Source organism: Molothrus aeneus, unplaced genomic scaffold, assembly GCF_037042795.1.
Source record: "Molothrus aeneus isolate 106 unplaced genomic scaffold, BPBGC_Maene_1.0 scaffold_198, whole genome shotgun sequence".
In the NCBI taxonomy this organism is placed as follows: Eukaryota; Metazoa; Chordata; class Aves; order Passeriformes; family Icteridae; genus Molothrus; species Molothrus aeneus.
In genome coordinates this window covers 100113-111359 of record NW_027098861.1, presented here as the reverse complement: position 1 = coordinate 111359, position 11247 = coordinate 100113, and the positions used below count along the sequence as shown (strand labels likewise).

Here is an 11247-nt window from a genome sequence, read left to right as displayed (position 1 = left end):
TGACACCGGTGGTGGTGGCCCTGGTGGCACCATTGGTGGCACTGGGGTGGCACTGGTGGCACTGGGGTGGCACTGCCATGGTGGCACTGAGATGGCTCTGGGGTGACACCGGTGGTGGTGGCCCTGGTGGCACCATTGGTGGCTCTGGGCAGGGCACCCTGAGGTGACACTTTGGGGTCCCTGCGGTGACAGTCGGGGCTGGGGACAGGCCCCAGACTGGCCCAGACTGGTTTGTACTGGTCCAGACTGGGCTAAACTGGTCCAGACTGGTCCCAGACTGGTTTATGCTGGCCCAGACTGGTTTGTACTGGCCCAGACTGGTTTGTACTGGCCCAGACTGGTTTGTACTGGCTTATACTGGTCCAGACTGGGCTAAACTGGTCCAGACTGGTCCCAGACTGGTTTATGCTGGCCCAGACTGGTTTGTACTGGTCCAGACCTGGCCCAGACTGGTCCCATACTGGTCCATGCCCATCCAGACTGGTCCAGACTGGTCCCATACTGGTTTATACTGGCCCAGACTGGTTTGTACTGGTCCAGACTGGTTTATACTGGCCCAGACTGGTTTGTACTGGTCCATGCTCATCCATACTGGTCCAGACTGGTCCAGACTGGTCCCATACTGGTTTATACTGGTCCAGACGGGTCTATACTGTCCTTACTGGTCCATACTGGTTTATACTGGTCCATGCCCATCCATACTGGTCCGGACTGGTTTATACTGGTCCCATACCGGTCCATACTGGTCTATGCTGCTCCAAACTGGTCCTTACTGGTTTATACTGGTCTATACTGGATTACACTGGTCCCATACTGGTCCTTACTGGTCCATACTGGTCTGTAGTGGTTCAAACTGGTCCATACTGGTCCCATACTGGTCTGTACTGGTCCCATACTGGTCTATACTGGTTTATACTGGTCCTTACTGGTCCGTACCGGTCCACACCAGTCCATACTGGTTCATACTGGTCTATACTGGTCCCATACTGGTTCATAATGGTCCAAGCTGGTTTATACTGGTCCATACTGGTCCATACTGGTTCAAACTAGTCAAAACTGGTTCATACTGGTCTATACTGGTCCATATTGGTCCATACTGGTCTATACTGGTCCCATATGGTGTATACTGGTTTATACTGGTCCATTCTCATCCATACTGGTTTATACTGGTCCATACTGATCCTTACTGGTCCCATACTGGTCTATACTGGATTATACTGGTGTATACTGGTTCAAACTGGTCCCATACTCATCCCATACTGGTCCATAGTGGTCCATACTGGTTTATACTGGTCCATACTGGTCCAGACTTGTCCAGACTGGTCCTTACTGGTCCATACTGGTTTATACTGCTTCAAACTGATCCATACTGGTCCATAGCAGCCCATACTGGTCCAGACTTGTCCAGACTGGTCCATACTGGTCCTTACTGGTTTATAATGATCCACACTGATCCAGACTGGTTTACACTGGATTATACTGGTCCATACTGGTCCATACTGGTTTATGATGATCCACACTGGTCCAGACTGGTTTATACTGGTCCATACTGGTCCATACTGGTTTATAATGATCCACACTGGTCCATACTGGTTTACACTGGATTATACTGGTCCATACTGGTTTATACTGGTCCATACTGGTTTATACTGGTCCATAGTGGTCCATACTGGTTTATGATGATCCACACTCATCCACACTGATCCATACTGGTCCATACTGGATTATACTGGTCCATACTGGTTTATGATGATCCACACTGGTCCAGACTGGTTTATACTGGTCCATACTGGTCCATACTGGTTTATAATGATCCACACTGGTCCATACTGGTTTACACTGGATTATACTGGTCCATACTGGTTTATACTGGTCCATACTGGTCCATACTGGTTTATGATGATCCACACTCATCCACACTGATCCATACTGGTCCATACTGGTCCATACTGGTGGCCTCCAGCGCGCCCCCCCCCCGCGCGCTCCCGCCACAAGCCCCGCCCCCAAACCCCGCCTTCTCCCCACTCCCCTCTCCCATTGGCCCACTCCTAATGACGTCACAAAACCCCGCCCCTCTACCGGCAGCCGCCGACCCTACCGTTGAAATCCCCGCCCCCGACCCCAAACCTCGCCCTTCCATTGGCCGCCTCACCCTTCGCTCCTCCCTCCTCGCCCTCCCATTGGCTCTCTCATTTCCCGCCCCGCCTCTCCCTCCCTCCCATTGGCTCCACCCCTGAGGGGAAGCCGTGAGGGCGGCCAAGATGGCGGCGGGGTGAGGCGGCGGCGATGGCGGCGATGTCCGGGCCGGAGGAGCGCGATGCCGGCGGCGGCGGCCCCGCCGCTCCCTCCGCTCCTTCCGCGGCCGCTCCCGGTGCCGCAGCCGCGGCCGCTTTGGGAGGAGGCGAAAGCGGCGGCGCGGAAGAAGCGGCGGCGGCGGCGGCGCTGCTGTTGGAGGCGGGCGCCGATCCCGACGCGCCGCCCAAGAAGCGGCTGAGGGCGGCCGGGAGCGGCGGCGGCGGCGCGGAGGGGGCGGCGGGCAGCGTGAAGCTGGAGGAGCGCCTCTACTCCGTGCTCTGCTGCACCGTGTGCCTCGACCTGCCCAAGGCTTCCGTCTACCAGGTCAGGCGACACTTTGGGGACACGGGGACAGCGGGGCTGGCAGCGGGACATCCCCCGGTGACACCGGGATGAGGCTGAGGGGGCAGCGGGAGGGGTCGTGAGGAGATTGGGGACAGGGACACCCCCTTGGGGACAGGGACACCCCCAGGGGACACCCTCAGGGGACAGCGCCACCCCCTTGGGGACACAGGGACACCCCTTTGGGGACACCCTCAGGGGACAGGGACACCCCCTTGGGGACACAGGGACACCCCTTTGGGGACACCCTCAGGGGACAGCGCCACCCCCTTGGGGACACCCCTAGGGGACAGGGACACCCCCTTGGGGACAGGGACACTGCCTTGGGGACAGCCCTTGGGGACACAGGGACACCCCCTTGGGGACACATGGGCACCCCCTTGGGGACACTCTCAGGGGACAGGGACACCCTCTTGGGGACAGGGACACCCCCTTGGGGACACCCTCAGGGGACAGCGCCACCCCCTTGGGGACACCCCCTTGGGGACACAGGGGCACTCTCTTGGGGACACCCCTTGGGGACAGGGACACCCCTTGGGGACACAGGGACACCCCCTTAGGGACATGGGGACAAGCCCTGGTGGCCCTGTCACCCCCCTGGTGGCCCTGTCACCCTATGGTGGCACTGTCAACCCCCATGGTGGCCCTGTCACCCCCCTGGTGGCCCTGCCACCCCCCCTTGTGGCACTGTCACCCCCCCTTGTGGCATTGTCACCCCCCTGCTGGCCCTGTCACCCCCGCCTTGGGGACAGCCGGTGTCACCTCCAGGGTTTTTGTCACCCCCAGTCCCTTCAGGGCTCATCAAGGGCCACCAAGGTCCCCTCAGGGTGGCCCTGTCCCCTCCAGGGCCACCAAACCGTCCCAGGGGCCACCAAAGTCCCCTCAGGGCCACCAATGTCCTCTCCTGGGCCACCAAAACCATCCCAGAGTGGCCTTGTCCCCTCCTGGGCCACCAAACTGTCCCAGGGGCCACCAAAGTCCCCTCCAGGGCCACCAAAGTGTCCCAGGGGCCACCAAACCACCCCAGGGTGTCCCTGTCCCCTCCTGGGCCACCAAAGTCCCCTCAGGGCCACCAAGGCCTGGGGCCACCAAAGGCTCCCCTGGGCCACCAAGGGCTCCTTTGTCACCCCCTGGGCCACCAAAGCCCTTGAAGGGGCCACCAAAGTGTCCCAAGGGCCACCAAAGTGACCTCAGGAGCCACCAAACTCTTCCCAGGGTGGCCCTGTCCCCTCAGGGGCCACCAAACCCCCCCCAGGGGCCACCAAACCTGCCCAGGGTGGCCCTGTCCCCTCCTGGGCCACCAAAGTCCCCCCAGGTGCCACCAAGGCCTGGGGCCACCAAATGCTTCCCTGGGCCACCAAAGTCCCCTCAGGGGCCACCAAAGTGTCCCAGGGCCACCAAAGTCCCCTCAGGGGCCACCAAACCGTTGTCTGGGACCTCTCTGTCCCCTCCTGGGCCACCAAACCCCCCCAAGGTGTCCCTGTCCCTTTATGGGCCACTAAATGTCCCCCAGGGGCCACCAAAAGTGTCCCAGAGTGGCCCTGTCCCCTCCTGGGCCACTGAATCCTTGCCAGGGCCACCAAACCTTTCTCAGGGCCACCAGGGGCCATCAGAGTCCCCTAAGGGTGGCCCTGTCCCCTCCTGGGCCACCAAACCTTCCCAGGGCCACCAAAGTCCCCTCAGGGCCACCAAAGTGTCCCCAGGGTGTCCTTGTCCCCTCCAGGGCCACCAAACCCTGCCAAGGGCCACCAGCGTCACCTCAGGGCCACCAAACCCCCCTGGGGTGTCCCTGTCCCCTCCAGGGCCACCAAAGTGTCCCCATGGGCCACCAATTCATCCCAGGGCCACCAAGGTCCCCTCAGGGCCACCAAATCCATGGGCCACCAATCCACCCCAGGGCCACCAAAGTGTCCCCATGGGCCACCAAACCCCCCCAGGGCCACCAAAGTGTCCCAGGGGCCACCAGAGTCCCCTCAGGGTGTCCCTGTCCCCTCCTGGGCCACCAAACCATCCCAGGGCCACCAAAGCCTCCAGGGCCACCAAAGTGTCCCCAGGGCCACCAAACCCACCCAGGGTGTTCCTGTCCCCTCCAGGGCCACCGAACCGTCCTGGTGGCCACCAAACGCCCCCAGGGCCACCAAACCTCCTCAGGGCCACCAAACCTCCCCTCAGGATGGCCCTGTCCCCTCCAGGGCCACCAAAGTGTCCCCAGGGGCCACCAAAGTCCCCTCAGGGCCACCAACCCCCCCCCAGGGTGTCCCTGTCACCTTCTGGGCCACCAAATTCTCCTCAGGGGTCACCAAACCTCCCCAGGGCCACCAAGGTCCCCTCAAGGCCCCCTCAAACTGTCCCAGGGCCACCAAATGCCCCTGGGGTGTCCCTGTCCCCTCAGGGCCACCAAAGTGTCCCCAGGAGTCACCAAAGTCCCCCAGGGCCACCAAAACCATCCCAGAGTGGCCCTGTCCCCTCCAGGGCCACTGAATCCTCCCCAGGGCCACCAAAGCATCCCAGGGGCCACCAAAGTGACCTCAGGGGCCACCAAAAATGTCCCAGAGTGTCCCTGTCCCCTCAGGGGCCACCAAAGTCCCCTCAGGGCCACCAAAGTGTCCCAGGGCCACCAAACCCCTGCCAGGGCCACCAAGGTCCCCTCAGGGCCTCCGAATGCCCCTGGAGTGTCCCTGTCCCCCCCAGGGGTCACCAAAGTGTCCCAGGGCCACCAAGGTCCCCTCAAGGGCCACCAAAGTGTCTCAGGGTGTCCCTGTCCCCTCCAGGGCCACCAAACCTTCCCAGGGCCACCAGCGTCACCTCAGGGCCACCAAACTTCCTCAGGGGCCACCAAGGTCCCCTCAGGGCCACCAAACCCATCCCAGGGTGTCCCTGTCCCCTCCAGAGCCTCCAAAGTCCTGGGGCCACCAAAGCCTCCAGGAGCCACCAAAGTGTCCCAGGGTGTCTCTGTCCCCTCAGGGCCACCAAAGTGTCCCCAGGGGCCACCAAAGCCTCCAGGGGCCACCAAGGCCTCACTTTGTCCCCTCCTGGGCCATTGAATCCTCCCCAGGGCCACCAAAGTCCCCTCAGGGCCGCCAAAGTGTCCCAGGGGTCACCAAACCCCTGCCAGGACCACCAAAGTGTCCCAGGTGCCACCAAACCTTCCCAGGGCCACCAGGGTCCCCTCAGGGCCACCAAAACCATCCCCGGGTGTCCCTGTCCCCTCCAGGGCCACCAAACCGTCCCAGGGCCACCAAACCCTGCCAAGGGCCACCAAGGTCCCCTCAGGGCCACCAAATCCATGGGCCACCAATCCACCCCAGGGCCACCAAAGTGTCCCCAGGGGCCACCAAAGTGTCCCAGGGCCACCAAGGTCCCCTCAAGGGCCACCAAAGTGTCTCAGGGCCACCAGAGTCCCCTCACGGGCCACCAAAGTGTCCCAGGGTGTCTCTGTCCCCTCAGGGCCACCAAAGTGTCCCCTCAGGGTGTCCCTGACCCCTCAGGGTGTCCCTGTCCCCTCAGGGCCACCAAAGTGTCCCCAGGGGCCACCAAACCCTGCCAGGGCCACCAAGGTGTCCCAGGGTCACCAAGGTCCCCTCACGGGCCACCAAAGTGTCCCAGGGTGTCCCTGTCCCCTCCAAGGCCACCAAAGTGTCCCCAGGGGCCACCAAACCTCCCCAGGGCCACCAAGGTCCCCTCAGGGCCACCAAACCCACCCAGGGTGTCCCTGTCCCCTCCAAGGCCACCAAAGTGTCCCAGGGCCACCAGCGTCACCTCAGGGCCACCAAACTTCCTCAAGGGCCACCAAGGTCCCCTCAGGGCCACCAAATCCATGGGCCACCAATCCACCCCAGGGCCACCAAAGTGTCCCCAGGGGCCACCAAACCCTGCCAGGGCCACCAAGGTCCCCTCAAGGGCCACCAAAGTGTCCCCCCAGGGTGTCCCTGTCCCTCAGGATGTCCCTGTCCCTCAGGGTGTCCCTGTCCCTCAGGGTCACCAAGGTCCCCTCAGGGTGTCCCTGTCCCCCCAGGGTGTCCCTGTCCCTCAGGATGTCCCTGTCCCTCAGGGTCACCAAGGTCCCCTCAGGGTGTCCCTGTCCCCCCAGGGTGTCCCTGTCCCCCCAGGGTGTCCCTGTCCCCTCAGGGTCACCAAGGTCCCCCCAGGGTGTCCCTGTCCCTCAGGATGTCCCTGTCCCCTCAGGGTGTCCCTGTCCCCCCAGGGTGTCCCTGTCCCCTCAGGGTGTCCCTGTCCCCCCAGGGTCACCAAGGTCCCCTCAGGGTCACCAAGGTCCCCCCAGGGTGTCCCTGTCCCTCAGGATGTCCCTGTCCCTCAGGGTGTCCCTGTCCCCCCAGGGTGTCCCTGTCCCCTCAGGGTGTCCCTGTCCCTCAGGGTGTCCCTGTCCCCTCAGGGTCACCAAGGTCCCCTCAGGGTGTCCCTGTCCCTCAGGGTGTCCCTGTCCCCCCAGGGTGTCCCTGTCCCTCAGGGTGTCCCTGTCCCCTCAGGGCCACCAAGGTCCCCTCAGGGCCACCAAGGCCTGGGGCCACCAGAGGCTCCCCCTGGGCCACCAAGGCCGGGCTGAATGGAGGCGTTAATTAATGAGGGGTTAATTAATGGGGGGTAATTAATGAGGGGTAATTAATGGGGGGTAATTAATGTGGGGTTAATTAATGGGGGTAATTAATGGGGAGTTAATTAATGGGGGTAATTAATGTGCGGTAATTAATGGGGGGTAATTAATGTGGGTAATTAATGAGGGTAATTAATGGGGGGTAATTAAAGGGGAGTTAATTAATGTGGGGTAATTAATGAGGGGTTAATTAATGTGGGGTAATTAATGTGAGTAATTAATGGGGGTAATTAATGAGAAGTTAATTAATGTGGGTAATTAATGTGGGGTAATTAATGTGGGGTAATTAATGTGGGGGGTAATTAATGGGGGATAAATAATGGGGTTAATTAAGGGGGGGTAATTAATGGGGGTAATTAATGAGGAGTTAATTAATGTGGGTAATTAATGCCAGGGTGGGATCTATGTAATTGGTATTGATTGATTGATTGATTGATTGATTGATTAATTGGCTGATTATTAAATCAGTTAATTAATTAAATCAATAATTAAATCAATTAATTAATTGATTGATTGATTGGTTGATTATTAAATCAGTTATTTAATTGATTAATTGTTTGATTAGTTATTTAATTGATTAATTAATTGATTGATTAATTGTTTGATTAGTTATTTAATTGATTGATTAATTGGTTGAGTCGTTATTTAATTGATTAATTAATTGATTAATTGAGGGCTTGACTGAGGCATTAATTAATTCAGGGATTGATGAATTAATTAATTGTGGGATTAATTAAATCTGGGGTTAATTAATGCCAGGGTGCGATCCAATTAATTGGGGATTGATTAATTGATTGATTAATTGATTGAATGATTGGTTAATTAATTGATTAATTGATTAATAGAGGGATGGATTGATTAATTCTGGGATTAATTAAATCTGGGGTTAATTAATGCCAGGGTGGGATCTATTTAATTGGTTAATTGATTGATTAATTAATTGATTAGTTGGTTGATGAATTGATTAATTCAGGGATTGATAGATTGATTGATTGATTGATTATTTGTGGGATTAATTAAATCTGGGGTTAATTAATGCCAGGGTGGGATCCAATGAATTGGGGATTGATTGATTAATTGATTAATTAATTGATTAATTCAGGGATTGATTGATTCTGGGTTAATTAAATCTGGGGTTAATTAATGCCAGGGTGGGATCTATTTAATTGGTTAATTGATTGATTAATTAATTGATTAATTCAGGGATTGATTGATCGATTGATTGATTAATTCTGGGTTAATTAAATCTGGGGTTAATTAATGCCAGGATAGGATCCAATTAATTGGGGATTGATTGATTGATTGATTAATGAATTAATTGATTTTGGAACTGATTCTAGGATTAATTAATTCGGGTTAATTAATACCAGCGTGGGATCCCATGCATTGATTAATTGATTGATTGATTACTTAATTGAGAAATGGATTAATTGATTGATTAATTGATTGATTAATTCAGGGGTTTATTGATGAATTAATTGTGGCATTAATTAAATCTGGGGTTAATTAATGCCAGGATGGGATCCAATTAATTGGGGATTGATTGATTGATTAATTGATTGATTGAATAATTAGTCAACTATTTAATTAATTGGTTGATTAATTGATCAATTAATTAGTTGATTAATTATTTGATTAATTGATTGATTAATTCAGCGATGGATGGATGGATGGATTGATTGATTGATTGATTAATTGTGGGATTAATTAAATCTGGAGTTAATTAATGCCAGGATGGGCTCCAATAAATCTGTTATTAATTGATTGATTAATTGGTTGAATAATTGATTGACTAATTGATTAATTGAGGAATTAATTGTGGGGTTAATTAAATCTGGGGTTAATTAATGCCAGGGTGGGCTCCAATGAATTGGGGATTGGTTGATTATTTAATTGGCTAATTAATTGATTAATTGGTTGATTAATCCAGGGATTGATTGATGAATAAATTCTAGGATTAATTAATTAAATCTGGGATTAATTAATGGCAGGATTGGATTTAAATAACTGATTAATCAATTGATCACTTCATTGATTAATTGATTAATAGATTGATTAATTAATTGACTAATTCAGGGATTGATTGAGGGATTAATTGTGGGATTAATTAAATCTGGGATTAATTAATGAATTGGAGATTGATTGATTAATGGATTAATTAATTGATTGATTGATACATGGATTGATTGATTAATTAATTAATTCAGGGATTAATTAAATCTGGGGTTAATTAATGCCAGGGTGGGATCCAATCAATTGGGGATTGATTATTTAATGGAGAAATTAATTGATTAATTGATTAATTGATTAATTGATTGATTAAGGAATTAATTCTGGGGTTAATTAATGCCAGGATGGGATCCAATGAATTAGTCCTTGATAGATTAATTAATTGATTAATTATTAATTGATTCTTAATTGATTGCTGATTTTTAAACTCAATCTGGGATTAATTTAATATGGGATTAATGAACTAATTAATTAATTAATTGATTATTAATTGATTCTTAATTGATTGACTGATCTATTAACTCAATCTGGGATCTATCAATCCAAGAATCAGATCAAATTAACTGATTAATTGATTAATTAATTGATTAATAAATTGGGAATATTTGGAATAAATAATTAATAAATATTAATTAATAAATTGGGAATATTTGGGAATTAATAATGGGGAAATAATGATTAATAAATTGGGAATATTGGGAGTAATTAATGGGGGAAATATTGATTAATAAATGGGGAATAAATAATGGGGGAAATTTGATTAATAAATTGGAAATGTTGGGATTAATTAATGGGGGAATATTGATTAATAAATGGGGAATATTGGGAATAATTAATCGGGAAATATTGATTAATAAATTGGGAATATTGGGAATAATTAATCGGGAAATATTGATTAATAAATGGGGAATATTGGGAATAATTAATCGGGAAATATTGATTAATAAATTGGGAATGTTGGGAATTAATAAGAATGGGGAAATAATGATTAATAAATGGGGAATATTGGGAATAATTAATGGGGGAAATATTAGTTAATAAGTTGGGAATATTTGGAATAATTAATGCAGTAAATATTGATTAATAAATGGGGAATATTGGAAATTAATAATGGGGGAAATATTGAATAATAAATTGGGAATATTGGGAATAAATAATGGGGAAATATTGATTAATAAATTGGGAATATTGGGAATATAAATTAATAAATACTGATAATAAATTGGGAATATTGGGAATTAATAACGGGGAAATATTGATTAATAAATGGGGAATATTGGGAATAAATAATGGGGAAATATTGATTAATAATTTGGGAATATTGGGAATAATTAATGGGGAAATATTGATTAATTAATGGGGAATATTGGGAATTAATAATGGGGGAAATATCGATTAATAAATGGGGAATATTGGGAATTAATAATGGGGAAATATTGATTAATAAATAGGGAATATTGGGAATATAAATTAATAAATACTGATAATAAATTGGGAATATTAGGAATTAATAACGGGGAAATATTGATTAATAAATTGGGAATAAATAATGGGGGAAATATCGATTAATAAATGGGGAATATTGGGAATTAATAATGGGGAAATATTGATTAATAAATTGGGAATATTGGGAATTAATAATGGGGGAAATATTGATTAATAAATTGGGAATAAATAATGGGGAAATATTGATTAATAGATTGGAAATGTTGGGATTAATTAATGGGGGAATATCGATTAATAAATGGGGAATATTGGGAATTTCTAATGGGGAAATATCGATTAATAAATTGGGAATGTTGGGAATTAATAATGGGAAATAATGATTAATAAATTGGGAATATTGGGAATAATTAATGGGGGAAATATTGATTAATAAATAGGGAATATTTGGAATAATTAATGCAGTAAATATTGATTAATAAATGGGGAATATTGGAAATTAATAATGGGGGAAATATTGAATAATAATTTGGGAATATTGGGAA

General features: G+C 49.9%; 1 protein-coding gene across 2 annotated transcripts in view; it reads left to right on the top strand.

Moving 5' to 3' along the window:
- Positions 1-2262: 2262 nt before the first annotated feature.
- Positions 2263-11247, top strand: part of ZFTRAF1 (zinc finger TRAF-type containing 1) — a 34323-nt gene continuing 25338 nt past the window's right edge. For both annotated transcript variants that reach the window (XM_066570040.1, XM_066570039.1), the window contains exon 1: positions 2263-2619. In XM_066570040.1, coding sequence (XP_066426137.1) covers positions 2287-2619 — 333 coding nt within the window. In that variant the 5' untranslated portion in view covers positions 2263-2286. The remainder of the gene's footprint in view (positions 2620-11247) is intronic.